The following is a 14798-nucleotide window of genomic DNA, read 5'->3' as shown; positions in this document are numbered from 1 at the left end:
CTGCATGTAATAACTGCGACCTTCTCAGGTGCAGACCAAAAAAGTTGATTAAGTTCTTCCACAACCTGGCGTACGACCAGGACTTCATTATCAGGAAGTTGGGGTCCGACAGTAAAGACATCTTCATAATTCCGAATTCAGAAGAGAAGCTTATAACTTTTTCCAAGAAGTTGTGTGATAAGTTCAGTATCCAGTTTGTTGATACGTTCAGTTTCATGAGTCGGGGTCTTGCTTCGCTCGCCGAGTTCTTGCCTGCAAACAAATTTATAAGTAGTGCTAAGTTTTTCGCTCCTGATGAGCCAGAGCTGGTTACCCGCAAAGGGGTCTTTCCATACGATTTTGTGGATTCTTTTGCTCGGCTAGACGATTATAGTCTTCCATCCATCGATGAGTTCTACAACAGTCTTACTGATTCCGTGATTTCAGAGATGGATTATGAGCATGCGCAGAAAGTCTGGGTCAAGTTTCAGTGTGCTACTTTGGGGGAGTACGTTGACTTGTACCTGAAGACGGATGTTCTGATTTCCGCGGACGTATTCGAGAATTTCCGTTCCATATGTTTGGAGACATACAGCCTAGATCAATTTCATTACATTTCTTGTCCTGGGTTCGCTTTCGACGTGATGCTTCGAACCACAGGTGTACAGCCAGAGCTTATCACAGATTATGACAAATATATCTTTGTGGAAGCAGGTATTCGCGGTGGTGTAGCGAAAAGCATTAAACGTCATTGCGTAGCCAATAATGCCTATGTACCAGAAACACGCGATGCTTCCAAGCCATCCACATTCCTGGAGTTCATTGATGCAAATAATTTGTATGGGTGGGCGATGTCTCTGCCGCTCCCCATTCGTCATTTCCAATGGGCAGACATGTCTATTCCGGAAAATTCCCCCACAGGCTACATTATCGAGTGTGACATGGAGTATCCTCACGAGCTCCACGAAAGTCACAAAGACCTGCCATTTCTTCCCGTGAATCAGTGTCCACCAGGCTCAAAGCAATCAAAGCTGATGACAACGCTGGAAAATAAAGAGCACTACATCGTTCACTATAAAAACTTACAGCAAGCAGTGTTGTGTGGTCTAAAAATCACAACAATACATAGAGTCGTACAGTTTGAACAGTCGGCGTGGTTGGAGCCGTATATTCGGCTCAACACCAACAAGCGCAAAGCAGCAGCCAACGAGTTCGAGAAGGAGTTCTTTAAGCTGGATGTGAACTCGACATTTGGTAAACTGATGGCGAACAAGAGGCGGAGGCTCAAAATTGAGTTGGTGTGCTCCGAGAAGAGGTTTAAGAAGTTGGTGTGTCGTCCGTCCTTCAAGGATCGTACGATGTATGAGCCAAACTTGTCTCTCGTCCACCTTAATCACGAAACCATCATTTTCGACCAGCCTATCTATGCCGGAGTAGCAGTACTCGACCTCTCAAAAACACTGATGTATGATTTTCACTATAATACTATGAAGCCTAGATACTGAGAAAATATTAATTTAGCATACATGGACACCGATAGTTTCGTATACGAGATTCACACACAGGATTTCCACCAGGATCCCAGAGCTGACCCTAAGTTCATGTCTGAATTCGACACCAGCTGCTACCCTCCCGACCACCCATGCTTCTCCCCCTCAACAAGAAAGTTGTTGGTAAATTCAAAGATGAATGTGGGGGAGAAGTGATGGAGGAGTTTGTCAGTCTGCGGGCCAAACTGTATGCATACAGGTGTGGTGGCAAGGTAGAAAAAAAGGCTAAGGGCATCCAGCGCTGTGTAGTAAAAAACCACATCACATTCGATGACTACCTGGATGCCCTGCAAGACCACCGCACAAGTAGGGCAGGCATTAGAGCCATTCGCTCGAGACAGCATGTCCTCTTCAGTGAGTACAGCAATAAGCTGGCCATCACATGGGAGGACGACAAGCGCAGGATATGCGAAGACGGTATCCGCATGGTTCCCCACGGGTATGTCGGTGATGACATGTAAATATTTTACTGTATATGGTTTTCTGCTGTATATATTTTCTGTTTTATTGCATATGTTTTTTGTATATGTATATTTCAATTTTGTTGTATAGTTAGAGTTTTTGTTGTATTGTTTCCGTTTTTGGTGTATAGTTTCAGTTTTTGTTGTATATTTTCCATTGTTGTTGTATAGTTTCTGTTTTTGTTGTATAGTTTCCGTTTTTGTTGAACAGTTTCTGTTTTAACTGTACAGTTTATGTTTTTGCTGTACAAAATATGTTATTAATTTAATAAATAAGATTTTACCTACATATTGCTTATTATTTTTAATTTATAACCTATACCCCTCAAGGTGGTGATACTTATAAATGAATTAGAAAATGTGAAATATTATACACAAACATTAAAATATCTGCTTCCATGCAGCTTTTAAAACACGGATATACAAACATGAACTTGTTTAGGAATGTAATTATACGCAGACATTAAAAATATCTGCTTCCATGCAGCTTTAAAACATGAGTATGCAAGCATGAGAAGAGAATATTACTTGTGAGTTAGGACTCTGAAAAATTTCTGGTCCGCTAAGATGGGGTAATAAATTTCTTTAAAAAATATTATTACTTTAACTATCGCATCCACAACGATAGTATTGATAACATATATTTTAGTTAAAACCTATAAATGATAAGACTTTAAGGAAAAATGGTGGTCGCAACAACAAAATGACTGTGGATTTTGTGATTTATTTTAACAAAATTTGGGAATTTTTTGGTCTATAAGGTTCATAATAATGTTGGTAGAGAATTGAAACTCGACCTTACATACACTAGCATACTTTAGAAACCTACACCCGATGACGACATCCATCAGATGAAATCATGATGGCGGTCTCCAGCAGACATAAACAAGATGGCTGCCTCCAGCAGGTGCTGCAGATGTTATAGCAGCATAATGAGCAATACATATGAGTGGGGTGCTCGATTATGAGATGATGGATAAAATTTATATAAATTTTATTTAATAATGTTTTTCTAATTTTTTCCCTGATTTTATAAGCTAATAATTATGATTTTCCAAGATGGCGGACGTAACGAAATGTGTAATGCATAGGAGTGGGGTGTACGATGATGTATTCATCGTAACGAAAATTGCAACACATAGGAGTGGGGTGTTCGATGTGCGGGGTTTTTAATTAAAATTGTTATTAATTATTTTTTTTCCATTAAAATCGGATAATAAATAAAGATTTTCAAGATGGCGGTCGTAACGAAAAGTGCAATGATGACGTCATAATTCAAAATAGCGGAATGTTCGAGAAAACAAAATGGTCGCCGGAAGTTACGTCATCCAAGATGGCCGTCTCGAATCCCCGAAATCCCGACCCCTCACCCCCTGTCCCCATACCTACTTTATTCATCTACTAGTGTCGTGTTGAAAAATATTTAACTTTTTTTATATAATTTAATTTAGATTCAGTAAAATCAAATATTCTTACAAGAACATATTTTCATCAAATGCCATAGAAATGCTTTAATTTTTTTTTTTAAAGAAAAAATTGCCAAATAGTTTAAATTTTATTAAGGAAATTCAACATAAATAATAAAATCATGTTCTAGCATAGAAAATATCAAAACTACAGAGTCAATTAAAATGAAACATTTTATTGGTTGATTTCAAAGAAATGTAGACCAGTATACAACATTAAGAATAAAAAAAGAAAAAGGAAAGAAAAATCTGGAGAACTTGTCGATATATAACGCTGTTTCTCGCCCATGGCAAAATGTATCGTATTTAGGAACACTGGCCACTCGACCAAGGGAACTCCGACATCTTGCATCCAGATCCTGGAACAAGCGTTCATGTTTAGTTTAAAAACTAAGCATTTTACAAAGACCAAGATATTAACTGAAATACTGAATAAAAATATTTAATAATGTGTAACTAACTTGCAATATAAAAATTTAAAATAGACTAAGCCTATTCATAAAAGTTATGTATGTTATTCAAAGTAAATGCTGTTACTATTTGTATTAAATTTGGTGCAAATATCATAAAATTGTAATTGATTCAAACTAATGTCAAATAGTAGAAACTTAATGGTGTCAGACAAATGTTAACAACGAGAATTCCATTTAAAATGTTTAAAACAGTGCTACGTAAAAGTTTAGACTCCCACATAAAACATTCATTTCAAATTTATAATATCCTGCACAGCTTAGCAACTAATGGTTTTATAAGCAAGCTTTTCTTCAACAATTTATAGATTTTGTTTCCATTAAATAATAATTCAATCTTAGTTGGGTTTAGACTAATTTTTTCCTTCTTTGCTTTAGTGAGGCCATATAAAGACATTTAGTTAAAAAGAACTCTCAGGTAAATAATATTCTAGCGAGATGAAAAAAATTACTCACCTAAGCTAAGTAGGTTTAGACCTCGCTAACTTGGAGTTTCTAATTTTTACTGTAATTACGATTTTGAGTTATTTATACAAATTGCCAGCTTTAAAGGGCATGGATTAAACTTTGCCACGTTTTAATACCTACTTACAGTATGTCATTTGAAACAACTTATAGATTGGAACCGCCGGGAGAAATAACCGCTGACATCACGGGATCGACTATAGAGGGACAGAACTGTCGTTTCGGCCAGCCTGAAGAATGCATGAGGTGAGGTGAGATGGGGTATGGAGCAGTGACGGAATGAATTGGTGGGGGGAAATGGGAATACTCTGAGAAAACCAGCCAGCCACGTTTCGCACTTGCAAAAATTACAGGTTCGACCCTGTCGGGAATCGAACCCAGATCGCCTGGTTGAGAGGCGATGATCTGACCACTCAAAAACCGCACCTCCTATTTATATAGGTATACGAGAACTTTTTTCTTTCAAACTCCGATGGGCTATAAAAAAAAACAAATCTACATACAATTATAATTTTACTACCAAAAGTAAAGCAGGGTCTTACTTATTTTTCTACATCATCGCCAAAATTGTTGAGGCATTTATTATATCGTGGTACAAGCTTCTAGACGCCTTCTTCAAAGACGTTAGCCGCCAGTGAATAGAGATACAGGTTCAAGCGCCTAGAAACCCTTTCCCATCCCGATGCTGCTATGAAGCGGGTGGACTAATAGTGCGGCGCACTGGCTTCCGCGTCAAGACGTATCGCAAGATATGCGAATAGCGTGGCACAATGCGCCGCACTGTTAGTTCATCCGCCTCACTGCGGTGTCGTGGGGGAGAAGGAGATCCAGGCGCTGGCCCTATATCTCTCCTCATTGGCAGCTAACGTATTTGAAGAAGGCATTGAGAAGCTTGTGTCACGTTATAACAACTGCCTCAACCGTTTTGACGATTCTGTAGTCCAATAAGTAAGACCCTGCTGTTCTTTTGGTGGTAAAATTATTATGTTATGTAAATTTGTCTTTTTTTATAGCCCATCGGAGGCTGAAAAAAACAGCCCTAGTATATGAATTTATTGAATATTGCCATTGCGAACATTGGAACTTAATACAATAAGTATTCAAAATATGTAGGTATATTGTGACTAATCACTTCATAATTTTCTTGCACTATGTCGCATGTTTTTTCTCTAATTACTTAGCTGTCGACAAGATAAAATTCTGAGCCTTATGTGTAACACACATTGCCTTGCGCAGAGGCATAGAGTTGCTTTTATTAGTACAATTACAACAGGATTTGGTGCTGACAATCTGGGAGGTCCATTGTCAAAACGTTATTCATTTATAAGCACAAAAATTTAATTTTGTTTTTAAGTTTTACTTCTTGAGGCGTGTTGGGGGTGAAATTTTAGCATGCGACGGAAACACAAAGTCAAATACACATGCTCATTTTGTGCAGTTGTATTCAAACGCAAGATAGAAAGCGTAGTATATGGTTTATTTTCAAACAAATGAAAAATAGTCCGTGTAACAAATTAAAAAAAATATGTTGATGTTTATTTTTAATATTGAAATAATAGCTGCAACTACTAATACTAGTATCTACTCTTTTTAATGCTGAAACCAGCGAACAGAGTATTTGCAATTTGGTTTTATTCTGGTCTACTTAAATTTTATCAGCAGTGAAAATATTTTTTTGGAACATACAGGTACATGCCATCTGTGATATTTAACAATTTGTTGGTTCTTTTTAAAGTGACGAACACACGCTATCTTTTTTTTCCTTTTGATGTTTACTATATGATTTAGTTTATTAGTAAAACTATAGAATTCAAATCAGGTCACAGGTAATGTGCTACTTCTGGGACGTGATTCGTAATAATAAATGCTGTGGCTAGCCTTTTCTGGTAGTAAAAACTGTCAGTAGTATAGGAAAGTATTTCCGGGCGCACGGCGCTGGCGCGTGGTGTGTGGCCGGTGGTGTTTTCCGTCATCTTGGATTGTGATGTCACGGCGGCCATCTTGGATGGTTGTGACCTTGACCTTTGACCTTGACATTTGACCTTCAAAATGTGTCAAAATCCGCCAAAATTGGGCAAAAATTGCCCAAAATTCCTCAAAAATCGCCAAAATTTACATTTCTTAGGAAAAAAATTCCGCCAAAAAATCTCAAAAAATTCCACAATTCAAAAATTCCCGTTTTCGAGAGAAAAATTCCCGTTTCGAGGGAAAATTTCCCGTTTTTAGTACTTAAAAATCCCAGCGGCTAGAAATGTCCATATGTAGGCTTAAGCATCCATGTCTACAGCCTACGATAAGCCTCTGACGTCATCATGGATTATGACGTCACTGTTGCAATTTCCGTTACGGTCGTCATCTTTAACTTTTTTATTTATTATCCGATTTTAATGAATTTTTTTTAAAAATTATAAAAAAATTAAATAATAAAATTTTAATAAAATACTTTTAAAAAACATACATTAACGACACGGAGTTTGGAGTCGTCGGTTCGAACCCGGTGAGGGCAAAAAAAAAATGGCGACCGATCCTTCCCTCACAGTGACTGCTGGCATACTGACTCCCACCACTTTTTTCATAGCATATATATCATCCGGCAGTATGACGTCACATACGCCATCTTGAAATTTGGAAGCCATCTTGAAAATCTTTATTTATTATCCGATTTTAACGAAAAAAATTCCAAAATTCATCAAAAAATTAACGTATTTGAATTCTGTTTGATTATATCGATGTACGTCCTTGGTTCGATTCCCGGCGAGAGTAAACGGTCGATCCTTCCTCCATGAAAGCTACCTAGACTGATCTACCACCACCAGTACCAAGGTATATATCATCAACTGGTATGACATCATGTCCGCCATCTTGTCTTCATCCGCTGGAGACCACCATCTTGTTTTCGTCAGCTAGAGTGTGCCGATACCATGTAGTATAATTATCTGGTCACTAAACTTGTGTCCTCAACTGTCGACATTGAACATTGACCTTGAACTTTGACCTTGACCTTGAAATTTGACCTTGACCTTGAACTTTGACCTTGACCTTGAAATTTGACCTTGACCTTGAAATTTGACCTTGACCTTGAAATTTGACTTTGTCCCTGAAATTTGACTTTGTCCTTGTCGACCATCATGAATCCGACATTTTATGTTCAGTACATGCTACCAGAGGATACCACCTGCTGGAGTACGCCATCTTGTGTGTGTACTTGTATTATAGAGTACATTTCCATCTGGATAATTTTATTCTAACCTGCTACAGTGCAGTAATAATTTATTACCGAGGTGCCCCCGCCATCATGAAATTCGACCGCCATCTTGAAATCATGTAATAACGTAGCTAGAAAAGCGGGAAAAAATCCAAAATTCATTAAATAAATCACTCATTAACTTACATATCGATTCGATCCGCTCCAGTCCTTGGTTCGATCCTCGATCGATGCAAAACATTTAATTTTATGAAAAAAAATAATAATTCCAATAAACCATGTTCAACATTCTTAAAGAGACTTTAAATCATCTACTACCATCATCCTATCAGACATCAAGACCACCATATTGGAAATTAGTAATTGTAATGCTAGAGATTCGGGAAAAAGTTCAAAACTCATTAAATAAATTTGTAATCTATATACTGATTGATTAGATCGACTAAGGTCCTTGACACGATCCTGGACGAAGCTAAAATAAATTTAATTAAAATACCAGAAAAGTGTAGGTTCGAGGAATAAAACACCTAAAAGTCTTTTACAAACATAATATTTATTACACAATTTCTATCCTACTACAGAATCACTTGCGAAAGACAGCAATCTTATAAAAAATTAGCCCTGCATAGACGTACAAAGACTACTTCTTAGCTCCAAATGGCTCCAAATGCTCCAAACGGCCTCCAAATGCTTGACAGCTACAAATGTTTCCAGCAGCTCCAAATGCTCCAACAGCTCCAAAAAAAGGCTCCAAATGCTCCAACAGCCTCCAAATGCTTAACACAGCTCCAAATGGCTCCAAATGCTTGACAGCTCCAAATGCATAACACAGCTCCAAATGGCTCCAAATGCTCCAAACGGCCTCCAAATGCTTGACAGCTCCAAATGTCTCCAGCAGCTCCAAATGCTCCAACAGCTCCAAAAAAAAGGCTCCAAAAGCTCCAACAGCCTCCAAATGCATAACACAGCTCCAAATGGCTCCAAATGCTCCAAACGGCCTCCAAATGCTTGACAGCTACAAATGTTTCCAGCAGCTCCAAATGCTCCAAATGCTTGACAGCTCCAAATGCTTCAAAAGGCTCCAAATGCTCCAAATGCTTCAAACGGCCTCCAAATGGCTCCAACAGCTCCAACAGCCTCCAAATGCTTAACACAGCTCCAAATGGCTCCAAATGCTTGACAGCTCCAAATGCTTCAAATGACTCCAAATGCTCCAAATGCTCCAAACGGCCTCCAAATGGCTCCAACAGCTCCAACAGCCTCCAAATGCTTGACAGCTCCAAATGTTTCCAGCAGCTCCAAATGCTCCAAAACTCCAACAGCCTCCAAATGCATAACACAGCTCCAAATGGCTCCAAATGCTCCAAACGGCCTCCAAATGCTTGACAGCTCCAAATGCTTCAAATGACTCCAAATGCTCCAAATGCTCCAAACGGCCTCCAAATGGCTCCAACAGCTCCAACAGCCTCCAAATGCTTGACAGCTCCAAATGTTTCCAGCAGCTCCAAATGCTCCAAATGGCTCCAACAGCCTCCAAATGCTTAACACAGCTCTAAATGGCTCCAACAGCTCCAAAAGACTCCAAATGCTTCAAAAGGCTCCAATTGCTCCAAGAGCTCCATCTTCAATTGGTTCCAACTGATTCCTATTACTTTTATCGAACTTGGCATGATTACTAACATGTCTTTATCAGTATACAGTTTGACTGGCAGTGGTAACGTTTTTTACACCTTTAAGCTATAAGTTTTATTTAGAAATCAGATTTCGATAAATGATAGCTTCCATCTGGAAAGAAAATATATTAATTTATCTTCAAGTTTATACACATACATTTAATTTAATCCATTATTGTATGTAGCCAGCTTCCCTCAGTTCTTTGAGTATGAAGGATATTTCTTTAATGTTCGAATAGTTTCCTGCACAAAGCGATCCATGTAGTAGTCGTAGCCTGTTAACCAATATGTTAGGATCTTCCCATGAGGTATAATCAATCTCTTCTGCTGCCTTCATCATCCTTACATGTTTATAATAAATATTATCTCTGGTGTCTATCGTTTTAACACCAACCACAAGGTCACTTTCGTCATCTTGCCAGTGATTATCACAAGCTTGATCAGGATAATTTATTTTATTACGTCGTTTCCATCGTTTTGGTCTCAAACCATCATCACAGTCTTCGCTCTTGCATGCTTTTGGTGCTTCAGTACAGTAATCAATCATGTCAGCCTCAGATGTGTCACCACAATCTTCAATCATGCCAGCTTCTGATGTGTCACCACAGTCTTCAATCATGTCAGCACCACAAACTTGATCAGGATAATTTATTTTATTACGTCTTTTCCATCGTTTTGGTCTCAGACTGCCATCACAGTCTTCGATCTTGCCTGCTTTAGGTGTTTCAGTACAGTACTCAATCATGTCAGCCTCAGATGTGTCACCACAATCTTCAATCATGCCAGCCTCAGATGATTCATCAAAGTCTTCGACCTTGTAAGCTTCAGGTGGTTCTCCATCTTTCACATTTTCATGGAGACGACTAGATATTGGAGTAAATATATTTTCATTTCTAATGTGGTTACAACTTCCTTCGTTTGTTTTAAATTTTAAATTATTATCTTGATCTAGATCAGTAATTTTAGCATTAGCTTTTTCGCCTTCGTTCCTCTTCCGCGATGTTGTAACCCAGTCTTCGTTATCTTTATTCATCTTAATTGTACAGGTCTTGTAATGTCTATCCAAGTAATATCTTCTACCAAAGGATTTCTGACACTGACTGCAATGAAATGGTTTTTGACAAGGACCCAAATTACACTCGCTTCTCTCATGTCGTTTAGCATTCTTTCTCAAGGTAAACACCTTGCTACAGTATCTACAGTGATGACGTTTTGATACAGCAACAAATCCCGTTTCAGGATTCATATTAGTTATTGAGACTAATGCCAGATGCAAACTAAGAGTTTTAAATTAGATATATTACTTAAATAGAATTTTTTAATTATTTCATCAGCGAGAATTAATTTATCTCATTCAAAGGTACTTGTTGCAAGTAGTTCTGCTTTTCAACAACAGATGTCGCCACATGTTACTTGCAGGTAAATAATATTTAGTTCTTTTATGCGGGATGCGGGATGCTCACTAACGATCGCAAAAGAAGGATGGCTTCGCTAGACTCCAAGGAGAAGGAAGTTCGTCCATCCTGTTAGTGCTTCTTAGATTTCTCAGAGATTATTTGACTGAGTAATGATATTTTTTTTTTTAAATTTCCACCTGATAAAAATATTACAAGTGCTGATTTATTGGCAGAATTTCAATAATTAAATGCAACCTTGAATAAAAAATGACATGACTCATTAAGTAAAAAATTCTTCATGCAGAGATCAATTCCTCATCAGTAACCAGAAGCACTCGGAGAAAACCATCAGATGTCTAGTCAGGAATAATCAGAAGCACCCAGAGAAAACCATCAAAATATTGTCAAGAATAATCAGGAGCACACGGAGAAAACTACCATAATATTGTCAAGAATAAACGGGAGCACACGGAGAAATCCACCATAATATTGACAAGAATAATCAGGAGCACACGGAGAAAACCACCGCAAGTTTTCTTTGATATCTTAAATTTCAGGAAAAAAATAATACTAAAAATAAAAATAAATTAATAAAAAATTAAAAAAAATAAAATAAAAAAAAATACATAAAATTCTGGCTTGTACTAGAACTCTATCTTTGTTCAACAATGAGAAGTTCACAAGCTAGCAGAATATATTTATGTATTTTTTTTTATTTTATTTTTTTTAATTTTTTATTAATTTATTTTTATTTTTAGTATTATTTTTTTCCTGAAATTTAAGATATCAAAGAAAACTTGCGGTGGTTTTCTCCGTGTGCTCCTGATTATTCTTGTCAATATTATGGTGGATTTCTCCGTGTGCTCCCGTTTATTCTTGACAATATTATGGTAGTTTTCTCCGTGTGCTCCTGATTATTCTTGACAATATTTTGATGGTTTTCTCTGGGTGCTTCTGATTATTCCTGACTAGACATCTGACGGTTTTCTCCGAGTGCTTCTGGTTACTGATGAGGAATTGATCTCTGCATGAAGAATTTTTTACTTAATGAGTCATGTCATTTTTTATTCAAGGTTGCATTTAATTATTGAAATTCTGCCAATAAATCAGCACTTGTAATATTTTTATCAGGTGGAAATTTAAAAAAAAAAAATATCATTACTCAGTCAAATAATCTCTGAGAAATCTAAGAAGCACTAACAGGATGGACGAACTTCCTTCTCCTTGGAGTCTAGCGAAGCCATCCTTCTTTTGCGATCGTTAGTGAGCATCCCGCATCCCGCATAAAAGAACTAAATATTATTTACCTGCAAGTAACATGTGGCGACATCTGTTGTTGAAAAGCAGAACTACTTGCAACAAGTACCTTTGAATGAGATAAATTAATTCTCGCTGATGAAATAATTAAAAAATTCTATTTAAGTAATATATCTAATTTAAAACTCTTAGTTTGCATCTGGCATTAGTCTCAATAACTAATATGAATCCTGAAACGGGATTTGTTGCTGTATCAAAACGTCATCACTGTAGATACTGTAGCAAGGTGTTTACCTTGAGAAAGAATGCTAAACGACATGAGAGAAGCGAGTGTAATTTGGGTCCTTGTCAAAAACCATTTCATTGCAGTCAGTGTCAGAAATCCTTTGGTAGAAGATATTACTTGGATAGACATTACAAGACCTGTACAATTAAGATGAATAAAGATAACGAAGACTGGGTTACAACATCGCGGAAGAGGAACGAAGGCGAAAAAGCTAATGCTAAAATTACTGATCTAGATCAAGATAATAATTTAAAATTTAAAACAAACGAAGGAAGTTGTAACCACATTAGAAATGAAAATATGTTTACTCCAATATCTAGTCGTCTCCATGAAAATGTGAAAAGATGGAGAACCACCTGAAGCTTACAAGGTCGAAGACTTTGATGAATCATCTGAGGCTGGCATGATTGAAGATTGTGGTGACACATCTGAGGCTGACATGATTGAGTACTGTACTGAAACACCTAAAGCAGGCAAGATCGAAGACTGTGATGGCAGTCTGAGACCAAAACGATGGAAAAGACGTAATAAAATAAATTATCCTGATCAAGTTTGTGGTGCTGACATGATTGAAGACTGTGGTGACACATCAGAAGCTGGCATGATTGAAGATTGTGGTGACACATCTGAGGCTGACATGATTGATTACTGTACTGAAGCACCAAAAGCATGCAAGAGCGAAGACTGTGATGATGGTTTGAGACCAAAACGATGGAAACGACGTAATAAAATAAATTATCCTGATCAAGCTTGTGATAATCACTGGCAAGATGACGAAAGTGACCTTGTGGTTGGTGTTAAAACGATAGACACCAGAGATAATATTTATTATAAACATGTAAGGATGATGAAGGCAGCAGAAGAGATTGATTATACCTCATGGGAAGATCCTAACATATTGGTTAACAGGCTACGACTACTACATGGATCGCTTTGTGCAGGAAACTATTCGAACATTAAAGAAATATCCTTCATACTCAAAGAACTGAGGGAAGCTGGCTACATACAATAATGGATTAAATTAAATGTATGTGTATAAACTTGAAGATAAATTAATATATTTTCTTTCCAGATGGAAGCTATCATTTATCGAAATCTGATTTCTAAATAAAACTTATAGCTTAAAGGTGTAAAAAACGTTACCACTGCCAGTCAAACTGTATACTGATAAAGACATGTTAGTAATCATGCCAAGTTCGATAAAAGTAATAGGAATCAGTTGGAACCAATTGAAGATGGAGCTCTTGGAGCAATTGGAGCCTTTTGAAGCATTTGGAGTCTTTTGGAGCTGTTGGAGCCATTTAGAGCTGTGTTAAGCATTTGGAGGCTGTTGGAGCCATTTGGAGCATTTGGAGCTGCTGGAAACATTTGGAGCTGTCAAGCATTTGGAGGCTGTTGGAGCTGTTGGAGCCATTTGGAGGCCGTTTGGAGCATTTGGAGCATTTGGAGTCATTTGAAGCATTTGGAGCTGTCAAGCATTTGGAGGCCGTTTGGAGCATTTGGAGCCATTTGGAGCTGTGTTATGCATTTGGAGGCTGTTGGAGTTTTGGAGCATTTGGAGCTGCTGGAAACATTTGGAGCTGTCAAGCATTTGGAGGCTGTTGGAGCTGTTGGAGCCATTTGGAGGCCGTTTGGAGCATTTGGAGCATTTGGAGTCATTTGAAGCATTTGGAGCTGTCAAGCATTTGGAGCCATTTGGAGCTGTGTTAAGCATTTGGAGGCTGTTGGAGCTGTTGGAGCCATTTGGAGGCCGTTTGAAGCATTTGGAGCATTTGGAGCCTTTTGAAGCATTTGGAGCTGTCAAGCATTTGGAGCATTTGGAGCTGCTGGAAACATTTGTAGCTGTCAAGCATTTGGAGGCCGTTTGGAGCATTTGGAGCCATTTGGAGCTGTGTTATGCATTTGGAGGCTGTTGGAGCTTTTGGAGCCTTTTTTTTGGAGCTGTTGGAGCATTTGGAGCTGCTGGAGACATTTGGAGCTGTCAAGCATTTGGAGGCCGTTTGGAGCATTTGGAGCCATTTGGAGCTGTGTTATGCATTTGGAGCTGTCAAGCATTTGGAGCCATTTGGAGCTGTGTTAAGCATTTGGAGGCTGTTGGAGCATTTGGAGCCTTTTTTTGGAGCTGTTGGAGCATTTGGAGCTGCTGGAAACATTTGTAGCTGTCAAGCATTTGGAGGCCGTTTGGAGCATTTGGAGCCATTTGGAGCTAAGAAGTAGTCTTTGTACGTCTATGCAGGGCTAAATTTTTATAAGATTGCTGTCTTTCGCAAGTGATTCTGTAGTAGGATAGAAATTGTGTAATAAATATTATGTTTGTAAAAGACTTTTAGGTGTTTTATTCCTCGAACCTACACTTTTCTGGTATTTTAATTAAATTTATTTTAGCTTCGTCCAGGATCGTGTCAAGGACCTTAGTCGATCTAATCAATCAGTATATAGATTACAAATTTATTTAATGAGTTTTGAACTTTTTCCCGAATCTCTAGCATTACAATTACTAATTTCCAATATGGTGGTCTTGATGTCTGATAGGATGATGGTAGTAGATGATTTAAAGTCTCTTTAAGAATGTTGAACATGGTTTATTGG

At 37.8% G+C, this 14798-nt stretch overlaps 1 protein-coding gene across 2 annotated transcripts in view; it reads right to left on the bottom strand.

The window, feature by feature from the left end:
• Positions 1–3612: 3612 nt before the first annotated feature.
• The window catches only part of LOC134529508 (glycine receptor subunit alpha-4-like), an 80112-nt gene continuing 68926 nt past the window's right edge, over positions 3613–14798 (bottom strand). For both annotated transcript variants that reach the window (XM_063363667.1, XM_063363668.1), the window contains exon 10: positions 3613–3815. In XM_063363667.1, coding sequence (XP_063219737.1) covers positions 3645–3815 — 171 coding nt within the window. In that variant the 3' untranslated portion in view covers positions 3613–3644. The remainder of the gene's footprint in view (positions 3816–14798) is intronic.

Source organism: Bacillus rossius, chromosome 2 (assembly GCF_032445375.1).
Source record: "Bacillus rossius redtenbacheri isolate Brsri chromosome 2, Brsri_v3, whole genome shotgun sequence".
Lineage (NCBI taxonomy): Eukaryota > Metazoa > Arthropoda > Insecta > Phasmatodea > Bacillidae > Bacillus > Bacillus rossius.
The sequence above is the reverse complement of the archived record's forward strand: the minus strand, read 5'-3'. Positions and strand labels throughout refer to the sequence as shown.